The sequence below is a fragment of the Manis pentadactyla genome, chromosome 5 (genome assembly GCF_030020395.1).
Source record: "Manis pentadactyla isolate mManPen7 chromosome 5, mManPen7.hap1, whole genome shotgun sequence".
NCBI lineage: Eukaryota > Metazoa > Chordata > Mammalia > Pholidota > Manidae > Manis > Manis pentadactyla.
The window spans coordinates 132,182,179-132,197,696 of NC_080023.1; the positions used below are offsets into that span (position 1 = coordinate 132,182,179).

The 15,518-nt window shown below is 40.8% G+C and overlaps 1 protein-coding gene across 6 annotated transcripts; it reads right to left on the minus strand.

The window, feature by feature from the left end:
• Positions 1-555: 555 nt before the first annotated feature.
• On the minus strand, positions 556-14,493 carry NAA20 (N-alpha-acetyltransferase 20, NatB catalytic subunit). 6 transcript variants are annotated; one of them, XM_036892239.2, is made up of 6 exons: positions 13,839-14,014; positions 9,909-9,933; positions 7,041-7,131; positions 6,224-6,359; positions 1,986-2,131; positions 556-1,505 (listed from the first exon to the last, which is right to left on the minus strand). In XM_036892239.2, the coding sequence occupies exons 1-6, from the start codon at positions 13,889-13,891 to the stop codon at positions 1,420-1,422; spliced, it is 537 nt and encodes a 178-aa protein (XP_036748134.1). In that variant the 5' UTR covers positions 13,892-14,014; the 3' UTR covers positions 556-1,419. The 6 variants fall into 6 exon arrangements, with proteins under 6 accessions (XP_036748134.1, XP_036748132.2, XP_036748139.1 ...); XM_036892237.2 differs by lacking the exon at positions 9,909-9,933 and having other exon boundaries at positions 7,041-7,107; positions 13,839-14,453; XM_036892244.2 differs by lacking the exon at positions 1,986-2,131 and having other exon boundaries at positions 13,839-14,026.
• Between the last annotated feature and the right edge of the window lie 1,025 nt (positions 14,494-15,518).

Below are 15,518 nucleotides of genomic sequence, written 5' to 3' on the forward strand. Positions count from 1 at the left end.
ACTTTATTTTCAAGTGTTTTTTCACCTAAGGGGATTAGCAGATTTATTGTTTGCATATTTAACTGGGCAAACTTTGCAAGATTATTATTCACCCATAGGTATAAAAGCTAGTCAGTGTATTACTAAATTACATCTTGAAAATAAGAATGAGGGCAGAAGAAAATGGGACCATTAAGATAAATGGAAAACCTTTGTCAGCCTCACTGCTTTAATCATTGCACTGTGACCTGCTGGGGTATCAGATAAGTTCTAACTATTGGGCGGATGTCTGCTGCTGGGTGAGGAGAAGCATTTGCCATTTTAATTTCCTTCGGCTAAGTGCAGACAGTCAAGGGGTGAGATGAAAACAAGTCAAAATCCTAATACAGAGTCTTCCCAGAATTATCTGTTGTGTTTATGTTGCATGTATGCGTAAGGAAAAAAACTAGTGGTCATGTTCATAATGCAAACTTCTAACACCCCTTTGTGGCAAGTGCCAGTGTGAAATCCAGGAAAACGTTATTCTCGCATGGGAAAACAAAGGATTCATTTTTCTCACAACTCCACCAAAGTAAGTCCTTTTAAAAGTAAAAGCTTTTTAATAATCATTTCTGTGGGTTTTTCTTTAGCTACCTCTTTTACTCACTCCATATTACTCACAAATATATGGTTGGCCTATGATCTAGTTACATGGCCTTTTCTGAGGAATTTGGTTCTTCTTCCCCTTTAAAAAGACTCGAGCACCTTTTTATATTTTTAAAGATAGGATTTAAATAAAGGGATGAGACAAATGACAAGATCTGGAATGAAGAGTATGAAAACAAGCATCTGGGAGGAATTAACTAGGCAGTAAGAAAGAAACAAGTATGCTGGGCAGGGACTGTTTCTCAAGGATGCATTTTAAAAATGTATGTAAATCAAAGATTCAACTAAGAGAAGCAAACATATCCTAAATGATGGCCATTCTCAATCCTGATTTAATTTATAAATGACCAGAAAATATTTGAAGAGTCAACAACGCATTTTTATCATACATCTTCGATTTATGTATTTCATATGATATGCTTTTAAAGCTTCAATTAGCACTTCAATACAAAATAAGAAATACATGTGTCACAGTGGTTCTCAGGCATAAAATTTAAGAGTCTGGAGCAAGTTTTTCCCTAGCATACAATGAATATTATGAACCATGATGTGGAATATTTCTTTCTTTCTGACCTAGCTGCCTTTTTGATTTAATTTTATTACAGTGAACAGCTTTAGTAGGTATGATATTGCTAAGTGGAAATAAGATATAAAATAAGCTTATAACCTGTATCATCTTGAAGTCTTTAAGACCTAAATGATTACTTTTCTCCTAATAGAGCTCCAGAATCATCCAGTGAAAATAATATTGTCCATAACTATCCGGAGCACAGGCCTAAGAACCACTGTGCATGGTTATTCAATGTCTTCAGGCCTCACAGGATGAGGTAAAGGTATGATGGATTTCTTCTCAGTGTCCCTGGAAAGTGCCTTCCTCATATCTGTTAGGAAGTAAAGTTTAATGTAAGTACCCAAATATCAAAATACCTTATATCAAATTACAAGTTGATAGGTAAGGTTCCTGTAAGAGGTTTTAGTCCCATCCCACTTTCCCCAGATTCTGAGAGAAGTGTATTCACAGGTGAGACTCCCAGTCACAGGTATGCTGGAGGCTTGCCAAACCCAGCTGGGATTCAGCTCTTGAGACAAATGCTCTTTTCACAGAATCTTAATAACATGCCAGTGCAATAGTAAAAACCATAGTCAGCAGTAATTAGCCACTGGTTAGTGAATGTAAGTTAACTAGCAGTGGGTTTGTAAAGGGCAAGTTAATTTAAAGGAGACTTAAATATTGTAGCTCATTCCAAATATTAAATCCAACAAATACGTTTCTTTTAAATTTACGTAAGTAACTGAGTTTAGTATTTCAGTCTGTAGGATGAATGTGAACGGCCTTCCCACTGCCACAAAAGGAACCTCACCATAAGCATCCTCGTCAGGCTCCCCGTTGCTGGCCGAATAGTACTCTATGACCGTCCTATATACGCTGTAGCCCAACTGCTTGTACATGTTGACTGCAACTTGGTTAGATACTCGTACAAAGAGATCAACAAAAAATCCACCCTTTCTTTAGTTTAAACAAAACAAAAAAAAAATGTTAGAATGTGAGCAATCCTAGAATATAATACTTACATCCTTTTAAAAACAACACTTGTTTGTCTATACTTTGCTTTGACTATCACTCTTAGAATGGCAGTAAAAGAACCTTGCAGCTGATCACAACATAGCAGTATTTCCTACTAAGAACTTAATGATGATTATTTTGCCATACAAGAAGATGAGTTTGTTTCCATGTAATGTTTCAAAACCTACATGTTTTCTTAAAGAGATAAGTTTGTAAAAAACTTTTTTCACTGTAATTCCATTGCTTCCACTTAAAAAAGTACTCTGTACCATAGTATTGATATGCTCATTTTATCACACAATATTTTTACCCATACACACGTATGAAAGATTTTGAAATAATTACAAACACCAGTGTGGCTATGCCTCAGTGTATCTAATGGTAACAGCCCTGAAGCTCAGGTCCCCCTGGTCAGTGACAAGCCCCTCTCTTACCCAGAACCCAAAGGTCTCCACAACTGGACTCTTGCTTTTTGCTGTAGATTTACCGCCTATTATAGTTTAGTTTCTCCTGTTTATGAACTTTGTATAAATGGAGTCATACTTTTATACATTGTCTAGAGATCTGCGTCTCGGTTAGCCTTGGTGTTAGCTGGAGCTTGTTCATGTTCCTCTGTTCAGCATCCACTGTATGGATACTACGAGCTGTCCATGTCCTATAGATAAACGTTTCCAGGTTTTACTATCACAAAAACTCTGCTGCTCTGTTGTTGTTGTGTCTCATGGTACAGTATGTAAAGGTCTGCAACCAGTAAGTGTCACTGCTGCCTCACGGGGGTATCCTCAACTTTGTCAGGTTCTGCCTGTTTCCCAATTTGCCTGCACCACTTTGCAATCCCACACAAGTGGGTAAGACTCCATTCCCACAGAACCAAGACTTGGTGCATCAGACATTTTAATTTTTTTAAATCTACATTAAAAGTAGTATCTCAGGGTAATTTTATTTGGCACTTCTGATCACTAACAAGGATGAATGTATTTCTGTTGGCCATTTACATTTCTCATTCTGTACAGTCTGGTCTTTCACACATTTTTCTTTCTCTTCAGCTGTGTTTCTCTGTGTCTGGACATTCAGTATTACTTAAAGGATATTGTATAAAAGATACTGCAAATCTTTCTCCAAGTTGTGGCTTGTCATTATCCTTATGATTCTTTGTGATGAACAAAGTTACTTGACTTCAATGAAGTTGCATATATGAACCTTTCCTTTACAGTCGGCACATTTTATGGCTTAAGTTCTTTTCTACCCTGAGATCATGTAGACACCGTCCTCTATTATCTTCAAAGGATTTTTTTCATTTTGTTTTTCACACCCAGGTTTTAAACCTGGAATTGGTTTGTGTATGTTAAGGTAATAATCTGGTTGAAATTTTCCCCATACAAATAGCCAGTTGTGCCACACCATCTTTACTGAAAAGTGTGTCCTTTCACCACTGCTCTGCTCTTGCCTCCTCTGCGGTATGGGAAAATCCAGGTATTCCTCAGCCTGTTTCTCCAGTTGCGTTCCACTGGTCTAGACAACTGCTCCAGCACCAACACACAGTCTTATTCATTATAGCTAGATATCCAGAGGGGGAAAATCACCCATTGTTGGTGTTCAAGAATATCTCATCTCTTTTTGGCTTTTTCCATTCCTCTCTCAAGTTTCAGAAGCAAAAAGTCCCACAAAAAAAAATACTTGAGGTTTTGATTGCAATTACATTGGTTCTGTGGATCAGTTACCAGTTTACTAGTCCTCAATGCCACAGAGGTGGTTAATCTCTCCACTGAGATAGGTACCTTTAATGTTTCTCAGTAAAGTTTTAGAAACTTCCAAGAGGTCTTACACAGCTTTTGTTGGATTTTTCCTAAGGGCTTAATGTATTCTGATGCCATTGCAATGGGCCTCTTTTTCTAAATTTTACTGTTTGTATACAAATGCAAAAGAATTTTATACTGACTATATCCAGCAACTTTGCTTAACTTTTATTGAGTTTTCTAGTAGTACAATCTTATCGGTGCAAAGTAAGTTTTGTTTCTTCTCCAATCTGCTTATCTTTTATTTTACTTGTTTTAAACTGTGCTGGATAGGACTTACAGTAAATTACCAAAGAGGAAAGCATCCTTGTCATGTCCCAAATTTCAAATGGTAATGCATTACCACTGCAACAACCTTCCCCTGGTAGATTATCCTTTTTATGAATCAGTGAATCTGTTTTGCTAAGATTTTTCTGGGACTTCTGCACCTATAACAATTCCTCAAAATTCTCTTCCTCATTTTTCTTCCAGGTTTGGTAATCAAGATTATCCTAGCTTTAAAAAATAGAGGGATGGTCCCTCAAAGTCATTATTTCTTAAATAGTTGTTAGTAAAATTTGGCAGAGAGGCCACAGCTTACTTTGTGGAAAAAAGTTTGGCTACTGACTGAAATTCATTAAGGCAGAGGTTTAGCTTGCAACCTATTTTTGTAGTTCTCAAGCTACAAATGGCTTTTTAATTTTACATGTGTGTATGTACCCATACATACACCCATACAAATAAAGATCACTTAGATCTTACCAACTATTCTAAAATAATAATAATGAAGGTTTAGAAACCAAAAAAGAAAGGAGCCTAGTGGTTTTCTACTCTAGACAGACTTTTTACTATAAATACATTAAATCATATGTGCAAGGTCACAGCTAATTAGAATCCATTTTCTACTGCCCTGTCAACTATATAATGCCAGTGCTTTTTTTCAACATGATACGCCATTAACCAATATGTGCAAACCATAATCTTGCTAAAAATGTTCTCCTTTTCCTTGTTCAGTCTAGTTTAAATTTCCTAAGGACTAGAGACAACTTCCTTTTCAGCTAACCTCTCTCTGAATAAACTTGAGTTCCTCTTGCCCCCAACTTGGCAGGCTCAGAGCACTTTCAAGCCATGGTTACTTCCTTAAAACTTATTTTATTAAGTCCATTAATTAAGTGGAAAGCCTCAAGAGCCCTTCCCAGCAACTACTCTCTTTCCTATATACTTCTGTGCATTGAGAGTAGAGAAAAAAGGTAGCTTGACAACTGGTTAAACGTATGAGCACATCTCTTACCTCTCCTAGACTGTGAACTGGCAGTTTTCTCTCTTAAATCATCATGCTTCTTTTATCTCACATAATGAAGGTGCTTGTCATATAAAACAGTTCCTTTTTAATAAAAAGGCCACAATGTTGGCAGTTCCAGCTGTGCTCCAAGGCACACCAAGATACCTCAAACTCACAAGAGATCCCTACAGCGTACTTCAAATGTTGGGGGAAAACGAAGACAAACCTTCCATGTCACATTGGCAGCCTAATAGTGTCTCATTATAATAGTGTCAAACACAACATTATCTCTTTTACATTCCAATGGGATGTCTTTGTGAAGCCAGGTCTTAGCAGTTCCTATGATTTAAAAAATCTAGAACCACTTAAAATCAATGTGAAACAAGTATGTGGATGACAGTGTCCAAACTGTTCCCAAAGTTTGAGGACTCACATATTGCCCAGCAGATGCACACACCTCATTATAAGTAACTACAGTTACTCAATAATGAAATTAAAATATTTTTTTCTTTTAATTTGTTCATTTCTACAAATAGCTATGCAGTTGTTAGGCCTTAACCACTTACTAAGCAGTTAGGATGTAACTGCTCAAGATGAAACTGTTTTCTCTTGGGCTAGTGGCACTGTGAACAAATTTCTGAGATGCCAACAGCACTGTTAACAGAGAATCTGGGAATACCTGCCACAGTGTCAGGAAACCCTGAGAGCTAGTCTTTCATTGCACTGATTATGCAGCATGTAAGTCTATGGCATCACTCACTTTGCCTTAATTTTCCTCAGTGATAAAATAGGGACTATAATGCCACTCTGAATATGTGACAGAATTGTGAGAACTCTTAAGAGACTGAAAATGAAATAACCATAAACTCTAAAGCATGACAGATACTCAACTTAGAAGGAAAAAAAATCTTACAAATGTGCACCGAGAGAAAAATCAAATGGTTAGGGTTAACAAATTATTTGACAAGCAGATCTCACCTTTCTGAAATCTCCTCTAATAACTCCATAAGTTTAGCAGCCAAACCAAGGCGTCGAAATTCTGGGGCAACAGACAGAGCTGTGACATGGCCGTGCCATTCTTCCCTAGCTACTGAGCCTTCTGCTTTACCCATAACTGCCAACAAAAGATTGCAGTCAGTAATTAAACACATGGATTTACACAAAAATGTAGCAGTAATGTTTGGTACATTTTTATTATAAAGGAAACTAATGACAAGTTTTAAGTACTACTGTCATCTAGCTAATGGTTATTAGTGCTTTTATTTGAATTTCACTTGTAAATATAATATGAAATATAGGTGTAGAATCAAAATTAAAAGGGTTTTTTTCTTTTTGTAAAAAAGGAAGGATATACAAAAAAAACGAATTCTGAACACAGAACCAGAATATGTATTTTTTTAAATATCTAAACTTCATGTAGGTATGAATTTATGTACATATAACTCTGCCAATCCATAGCTCAAATTTTTATGAGGAATGCTATACCTCAATAAAGATACTACAATCCCTGAGTTATGTACCAAATAAAAAACATAGAAATTTAACAAAAATACAGAGCAAAAGATCCAAGAAGACTAAGACCATGTCTATCTGGTTCACCGCTGTATCCCCTGGACCTAGTGCAATACCTAAACAACAGGAAGGATCAGCAAGTTGTCAACTGATTGAAAATAAAATAAAATTAGTCATCATGATTAAACTTCCAATTCTGCAATCAACCTAAAACAACAGGTTGAAACCTCTACTAAAACCTTAACTACCTAACCAAAAAAAGTACTAGTGGTATTATACTTACTATAACCCATTAACTCTCCACCAGGTGCCTCTGCAACGATGAAATACTCTGGCCAGTGTGCGAGGTACTGTAAATAAAAAGGAATCCCATACTAGAGTCTTGTTAAGGAGTGGACAGCAAGGTCTTCATAAACGGAGTATTTTGATGTCCTTTAAAAAGTACATTACTTTATCCCCAGCTCTATATATGTATGATTCTATAGTCATACCATTACATGAAATATTTGTTAGCATTAATTTATAACAAAATTGCCTGAATATATATAAACTCAAATGTGAATGGAGACAGCCCCATCTAATAGACAAGAGAGAACCAGGACTCCAGAGTTGCACCATCTGTCTCCCTACTGATCGCACTGTATCTAAACTCTGCACAGTACTTACCATCTGATGGTCTTATTTGCACTGTCTTCTCCCCTGAGAATATGAATGTCACATTCATTCTGTCCCTGTTACCTGGCACACAGTAGACACTCAATGTTTATTTTTCCATAATTGTACTAGAAAATTAATGACTAGTTCCTCTTTTAGCTTCAGCTATGAGACTGAAAATAACTTTAAAACAAGTATTTCCAAAGGCAACTTAACAATTACAGTTTTTCCCCTCCACTGATTCAAATTCTTCATTTTTAATAATACAAAATGAAAATTAACCTAAAAGTGAATGCCTGCCTAATTTGCTCATGACTTAATTCTTCGACCCTGGTATCCTTACTGACCTGTACTCATTCCGGCATTTCATCTTAGTGTAAGCCTGCTGATGCAGTTCTATGAGTGGGCACATCAGATACACATTTTTTTTTTTAAGTTCCTGGAGGAAAACCTGTTGAGTAATAAATTCAAACTCTCTTCTGAAGGACAGCCAGGATTCTGAGTATTCTTCAGGCATAAACCTTAATACAGCAAGCCAGCCAGTCTTCCTGCCATCCAGCTACTGACACTATAACTGTCTCTCAGGCTAATGGAGAAAGCCCAGGTGCCAGTTCTTCCAATAAGACCTGGCAGGTCACTCTCAAACATGGCCTCACCTAGGTTAATGAGACTTTCACTGTAAATTTTAAGTATAACTGGAAGCACACCATATAAGTTGATTTCATCCCAATAATTTCCCTTATTACACAGGGGAAATTTTCTGTGTCCTTCAGAATTCTTCAAAATCCTCTTACCTTCTGTTTACTCATGGAGCAGTCTATAATAGGCTGTAATTTTAAAAATACAAATAAACACTTTAGAGATTTTTGCTTTTTCCACTCACCTTTGTTTCTGCTGCTTGCACTCGTAATTAATTTTTACTGCTGTATACATTCCATTGTGTGAATAGACAATGTGTAAATATCCTGTCTGCTGACAATGGACATCCGGGTTATTTCCAGTTTCTCAAAAATCGTATATAAATCCTTCATGAATATAGCATAATTAATTTAGCCATTCCCCCATTGTAGTATATGACTGTTACTCCAAATTTTTAATGTTGTAATTCTGCAATAAATATTTTTGTAATGATATACTTCAGAGATTAACAAACACTTTCTGTTAAGGGCCAGAGAGGAAGTATTTTAGCCTGTGTGGACCATATGGTCTCTGCTGCAGCTACTCAACCTGTGAAAGCCGTGGACAAAAGCGAATGATGATATGTGAATTATTCAGCATGGCTGTATCCCATAAAACTATTTACAAAAAAACAGACATAAGCCAAATTTGGTCCACGAGCTTTAGTTTTTGCCAACCTCTTACATAAGTGTCTCTATTTCTTATTATTTTCAGCTTCTAGGAAATGAAATTAACTAAGTTTTACATTGCCCAATTGCCTTCCAGAAATTCTGTAGCAGTTTATACTGTCACTGACAATTTATGGGAATGCTCCTCTCACCTCATTCTTAAGCACCAAGTTTTATCTTTTTCTTAATCCTTTATAGTTTAATAATAAGTAAAACATGGCATCTCATTTGGTTTTAACATGCATATCTTTTGACTGGTGAGGCTAAACTCTTTATGTGTTCATTAACCTCCCATATGCCCTCTTTTGTTAAATTACCAGTTAATATTATTCTCCTACCCTGCAGACATGGAACATAAGCCAGAAATCCAACTTTGTGTTTTCAGCCACTCCATGTGTTATAATCTTTCTGTCTAACATAACCCAGAATTCCCTAACTTCACACATCTTTGCCCATTTTTCTTTTGGGGAGCATGATACATATACTGTTACCCAAAATCCTTTCTTCACTTTAGTAACAAGCCCAATTTAAAGGTGGGCTCATTGCCAGGCTCTGTTACAGCTAGGTAAGTGTAACATGGGGCAGGTGCTGGTCCATGAGGTACAGAAGGGCTGTGTGGTACTTCCCAAAGGTACCCCTGACACTCTCAACATCCCCTCTGTTGATCCTCCTGCCAGGAACATGGATGTGATGGCGTTTGCTCTACTAGCAGCCATCTGGGACAGGAAAGCCAAGGCTACCCTTAGAATGACAGAGTGGTTTAAATGCAGAGTCTGCTCGCTAGTGACTTCATGGGACCACTATGGGCTGCTCATCATCCCTAGAATCCTTCATGTCAGTCAGAAATCACCCATCTTGCTGAAGTCACTTTTTTTGCTATTGTATATACAGCCATACTTACTACGGAGGGCAGGTGGGCAGGGAAGCTGCACTGTTACAGATGTATAAGGTCATTGTATTAGCAGCGTGTCAGGCAGCTTTAAGACAACTCTTGTTCCTAGTTGTCTTGTCTTTTTTATTGCTTTCAGTGTTGCTTACGATCTTTACCAACGCACAAGTTTTAAAGGTTTTCCTATTCAATGGAAAAACTTTGTTTCTCTATCTTCTTTACTGTTAGTAAGTGCTCATTAACCTTTTTTTAAAAAGGATACAGTTTCTGTAAGTGGATCCAAGTTACTAAAAGAAAAGAAATGTCAATAGTAAGTAGCATTTATAAAACCAGTTAAAATACGCCCCCTAAAATTAAGATGCACAAGGAAAACAAAACATGCTAAATATACAACTTTAAAATCCACTTAAGGGCTAAGGAAGAGGGTTTAAACTACCTGATGACCATAATGAGCCACCAAAGCCACTATAAAAGTATCTATCCATTTTCATTTAACTGCTTTAATTATTTTATAGTTTACATATCCGCATCAAAACCTTCCTTTTTCTAAATGGCAATAAGGTGTTAAGGGAACTGGGGACCAATCAAGCAAGTAAATCACACCGACAGAATGCCAACGGCACCTCTGGGCCCTCCTGGACAACTCTGCTTTTCTCTACTCTACTCTCTCAACATGGGATCTCTCACCACTCAGGTTTTTGCTCCCACTCTTCTACATTCCCACTTCCCCTTCCCTGCTGTCCCCCTTTTCCTGTACTTTAGCTGTGTATTTTTGGAGGAGGACCCCAGAATCTGACTGGTGCTGCTGAGCACCTGCCTCACCAGCATATGGATGTAACACCCGCCAATCAGCATTTTTAAAAAATGCACCTCTGCTTCCATCCCCAAAAAGCTCTGCCCTCCACCTTCCTGATCAATTAATGGAGCCATCATTTCACCAGGCTCAAAACCAGCTACCTTCTCATCTTCCCTTTGTACATACAGTCAAATTCTTCCTGGGACACTTAACACTACCCAGCAGTTCTCAAACGTTTTGGTTTCAGAATCCCTAACACACAAATTATTGAAGACCCTAAAGAACTTCTGCTTAACTGATACTTAAATGTTTTGGGTATTCACTCATTTAAAAATAATAAATCATATGGCATTAATATGAATAACTTGCTTCTAAAACAGAATGTAACTTTACTTTCAAGAACAAAATTTAGGGACAAGAATGGCACTGTTTTTGACAAGTTTACTGATCTTTTGAATGTCTGGCTTCCTGGAAGAGAGCTGGATTCTCATGCCTGTGTCTGTTACACTCACTGTTACAAGATCGCACATCAGGGAACCTATGTGCACTTGTGAGAGAATAACAGAGGCAAAAAGCTCTTATCTAAGCATTATCATGAAAATAGCTCTGACCTTGCAGAACCCCAAAACGGTCTTGAGGAGCCCCAGCCCACACTGGAGAATTGCTGCACTAATGCAGTAGAATTCATACTCCCACAACTTCTTGATAATCTCTTGTCCTGCCTCAGCCCTCCAGCAGGCCACTCCCCTCCTCAATCACAAAGAAAATAAAACAGTAAGAAGGAAGCTTCAGCAAATGCACCCACGCTCTACTTGTTCTCCAGGAACCATGCCTGGAGTGCTGGTGAGCAGATCCCACCTCCGCTCTCCACCCAGGACCCTGCTCTGCAGTCCTCATCTCTCCAGGAAAAAATGTACAAATATGCATATGCATCACCATCAGCAGCACTTGATCCCTCCACCTGGAATATTCTCCCTGCTCGGCTTAACACCCTTCTACCAAGTTCTCCCACCTCCCTGAGCCACCAGTGACCTTTACTCTAACACTTGATGCCCTAAAGCACCATCCTGGAGCCACTTTTTTCTACCCACACTTACTCTATCACTGATGCTACCCAGCCTCCTTGTTTTAATGCCATTAGTGTTTACCCTCAGATCTCTATCTTTAGCCCAGACCTACACACTCCCATACTCAGGTTACCTGACTTCTCCACCTAGGTCTCTCAGTGCACTTAGCAGAGAAGCCCAAGTCCTGTGATGGCCTCTCCAATCTCTAGCCCTTTGACTCTGACCTCGTCTCCTCACACTCCCTCACTGTGCTCCAGCCACACTGGCCTGCTGCCTCCTGTCTCAAACAGGCACCTGTGCCCTTACTATTCCCTCTGCCTGGAAGGCCCCTGCCCCCAATATCCACACACTCACTCCCCTCATCTTCCTTAGGTCTTTCTTCCATCACACCTTCCCTGAACACCCTACCTAAAGCTGAATCCCCACTCACTTCCACTTCCCTTTCCTGCATTCATTTCCTACTTTGTACTGAACACTAAGTTCTACGTGCTGTATCTCCTTGTTTTCCCCTCTAAAATGAAAGTTCCATAAAGATAATTTTTTCATTTGTTCACTGCTATGTCTCCAGAACCTGTTGAATAGTAGGTGTGTATATATTTTTCCAAGAATAAGTAAAATAATTTTAAAACTAACTGCAGTGTTTTTACATTAATTGCTTCTTTCACTTCCTTCTGCAAAACCTTAACCCAGTGATTCTCGGAGTTCTCTATGGAAGTGCTCTAATCAAAGTGGGAAACAGGAGAAAACAAGGAGGAAGAGGAAATCCCCTACTGGCATATTCTTGAGGCCTAAAGTTGATGATTCCTTGGACCCTTGTGTTTTATTATAAATGTTCATGTTCACTTTATTCATTTTCATATGAAAGTGTTGATCCATACTAGATCCTCAGTTTTGTCTATTCCTGAAGCTGCGAGGCATGCTGTCACCTCCTAGGCCTGCACCTCCCAACCTAAGCCTTTGTCAAGTCATCATCTCTTTGCCATTGTCAAGATCTCCTCCTAAATGGTTTACCTGCCTGGTGTACCTCCTCTAATCACTTCACATTCCTCACAGCTCTCTGGTAAAGCTCTCACAGCAGTAGTCCTCATACAGCCAAGAATCTGCATTTCCAAAATGGTCCCTTGGTAGTCAGAGGCCACTCTTTTGAGAACCACTGCTCTGGACCCAACCTCCTGGGATTAGATCCCTTGCTTTGCCCACTCCAGTTTGAAGCAATTCAAGCGCTCAGTGCCTTGAGGTTACTCTTACAAAAAGTGAGGATGAGGAGAGCACCTGCTTTTTAGCATTGTGAGGATTAAATGGATTATAAAAGTGAGAGCCCAACACAAGCCGCCCTAGTTATGCTGTTTTGATTGGGAGGGGCCCAACAGAAAATTCTTCCCGACTATCAGGTCTAAACTCCTACTAATGGAGCGAAAGTCTGGTTCCACCAGCTTCTCTCTGATCAGCACAGAAGCCCACTTCTGTAGTCACATTCATCTCCCAGGTGTCCAGCACACCGCAGGCTTGCTCACCTTCGCACCTGCTTCCTCCTCCAGAACTTCCTTCCTCATCACTGTCGCCATTCTATCCATCCTCCCAGGCTCATCCCCTTTGACATATTTCTAACCACCTCATCTGGTGTTCTTTTCATTCTCCTGACACTTCAGTCCGAACTACTTGGTCGTTAGTTTTCACATACTGCTCAGGTGACTTTACAGCGGACCTAGGACTAGAAGGTGGGCGGATGGATGGGTGGGCATGTAATAAAGTCAACGCGGCAATATGTTAACTGCAGAATCCAGCTGTTATGTCTATCACGGTAAAATTCCTTTTAAACGTTCAGATTTTCATAGTAACGTTTCTCCTAAGTTATCTGCCAGCCACCGGTCCCGACTTAACTGGGGCTTAAAGTGAGGCACTAGCGGGCCTCCAGCAGTGTGTGCCCACCGCCCGACCCCAAGAGGAAGAGCGTCAGCGCGGTGCGCTGCACTGACGAACGCACGGAGACACACCCCGCGGCGAGGCCTCTGCGGCGCGCGGCCTTACAAGGTTACTTCCCTCGGACACCAGCTGGCCGTCATCACCAGGGCCAGCGGACGCTCGCCGGGACCCCGCGCCGTCCGCGCACAGGGGAGGAAGCCGGGTCACCTCCGGGCACGGCGAGCGCAGCAAAACTGGCGACGGGCTGCGGCCCGCGCCCCGCCTGCTCCTCCCGGCGCATCCCCGCAGCCGCCCCGCCGAGACCAGCTCGCCGGGAGACAGGACGAAGGAGCTCGGCCCAGGCCGCGGACTGTCCGCACGTCCGCCTGCGCGGCCTCCGCCCGGAGGCCCATGCGCGCTCACTCACATGTTGTTGAAGCGGAACAGGTCGTCGCACGTGAAGGCCCGGAGCGTGGTCATCGCGCCGGCGTTGCCGCGGAAGCCGGCTCGCCGCGACTGCAGGCCCGCCCCGCCGGAAGTCGATCGGTGAGCGGCCACTGCTGGCGGCGCGGGACACTGTTTCCGGGACACGAGTTGCTCGGCAACCACGATAGCGACGCATCTCCCTGAGGCGGCCGGAGTCGGGATTGCAAGACCACTCCAGTAACGTCCGGGACTCTTCCCTCAGAACTTCCAAATCCCTCGGCAGGAGAGACTGGAGAGAGGCGGCCATGTGATCGCGCGAGAAGGAAACGGATAGCTGCCGGGCGCTAGGACACCTGGGCAGAGGGACGGAGCACCGGGACCCGGTGAAGGAGACGGAAGTGGAGCGGAGTGGCGGGTCTCGGCCCAAAGCGGCCGCCGCACTGCTGCGGCCGTGTGTGTGACCTTTGATTTCCCAAACCGCTTTTAAAAACATAAAAATAAAGGTGAAGTTAAGTGTAACAATATATACTATTTTACGTAGTATATTAAAAATACTTCACATAGTATATTAAACGTATTTCACATGTAACCAATGGAAAAAATATTAATAGTGTTGATTTTTTTTGGTGTGCGTAATAAGTCTGAAATCCCGTGTGTGTTTTACATTTGCAGCTGATTTCAGTCCCGGAGCTAACGTCATCAGAAATACTTGTTCTGCGTTTACATATCATAAAATGTATGGTTAAAATGTAGATTGACATTCTCAAACGACTCCATTCCGTTTTCAAATAACTGAGTGGAGCATCAGTTTTCAAATTTAAAGTTAAATGAAGTTAAAAATTGCATTCGTCAGCTGCACTAGCTGCCCTTCTAGTACTCAGTCGCCCCAGGGGCAGTGGCTGCCAACATCCTGCATAGCACAGGCCCAGAAGCTCAGAAATGATAACTTCTTCCTGCCTTTGGAGGGTCTTTCCCCTCTCTTGCCAAGCAACTGCTTAGGTGGTCTTGGGGACAGGTTTGCATAGTTCAAAACAATCCACATGACTCCTCAAGAAGTCTAAATTCCAGGGCCCTCCCATCTCTAACTGCCCTGAGGCCCAAGTTGCTCCACAGGGATCTCAGCAGCCCCCTGCCAGATAATGTGAGCCAAGTATGAAAGGAGGAGAGAAAGCAGATGGCTGAGGAAGTGGGTAGGCCCATAAGAAGGATCTCTCAAGGTCCAAGCTCATCTACAGGCATCGCTTCCAAATCCTCAACAATATAAGTTCGTAAGTATAAACGCCCATGCAATAGTCCCTGGGGTGGACAAACTCACATCCAGAGGTTCTACAAATGCGCCCGGAGGGCAAATGTGGTATCATGAGCTCAGCCACTGCCTACCAGGTGTTTAACCAGGGAGAAACTTTAAAGGCAATTTCCTGTCAACAAAACCTATGTGACCACATTAAATGAACGTTAAAAGGATAATTTTTAGAAAAAGCAAAATTGAGATTCTCATACAAATATAAAATGAACGTATGACAAAGATGTTAACTCAGTTAATAAAGAATCAGTAAGATGTTACAACCAGTTCAAGGAGAGTTTAAAATGCATAAAGCAATCGGGAATGCTGGATGTATTTACAAATAGAAGTAAAGCTGGTGGATACCCACAGAGCAGCATATCCTGGACATGCACAATG

Excerpts from the sequence above, each read along its gene's own strand:
- NAA20 (XM_036892237.2), bottom strand. The coding sequence starts at position 14,330 with ATGTTTTTAAAAGCGGTTTGGGAAATCAAAGGTCACACACACGGCCGC. Across the intron at positions 6,360-7,040 it reads TGGAGAGTTAATGGGTTATA|TTATGGGTAAAGCAGAAGGC; the intron begins GTAAGTATAATA and ends TTTTGTTGGCAG. Across the intron at positions 1,506-1,985 it reads GCCTGACGAGGATGCTTATG|ATATGAGGAAGGCACTTTCC; the intron begins GTGAGGTTCCTT and ends ACTTCCTAACAG.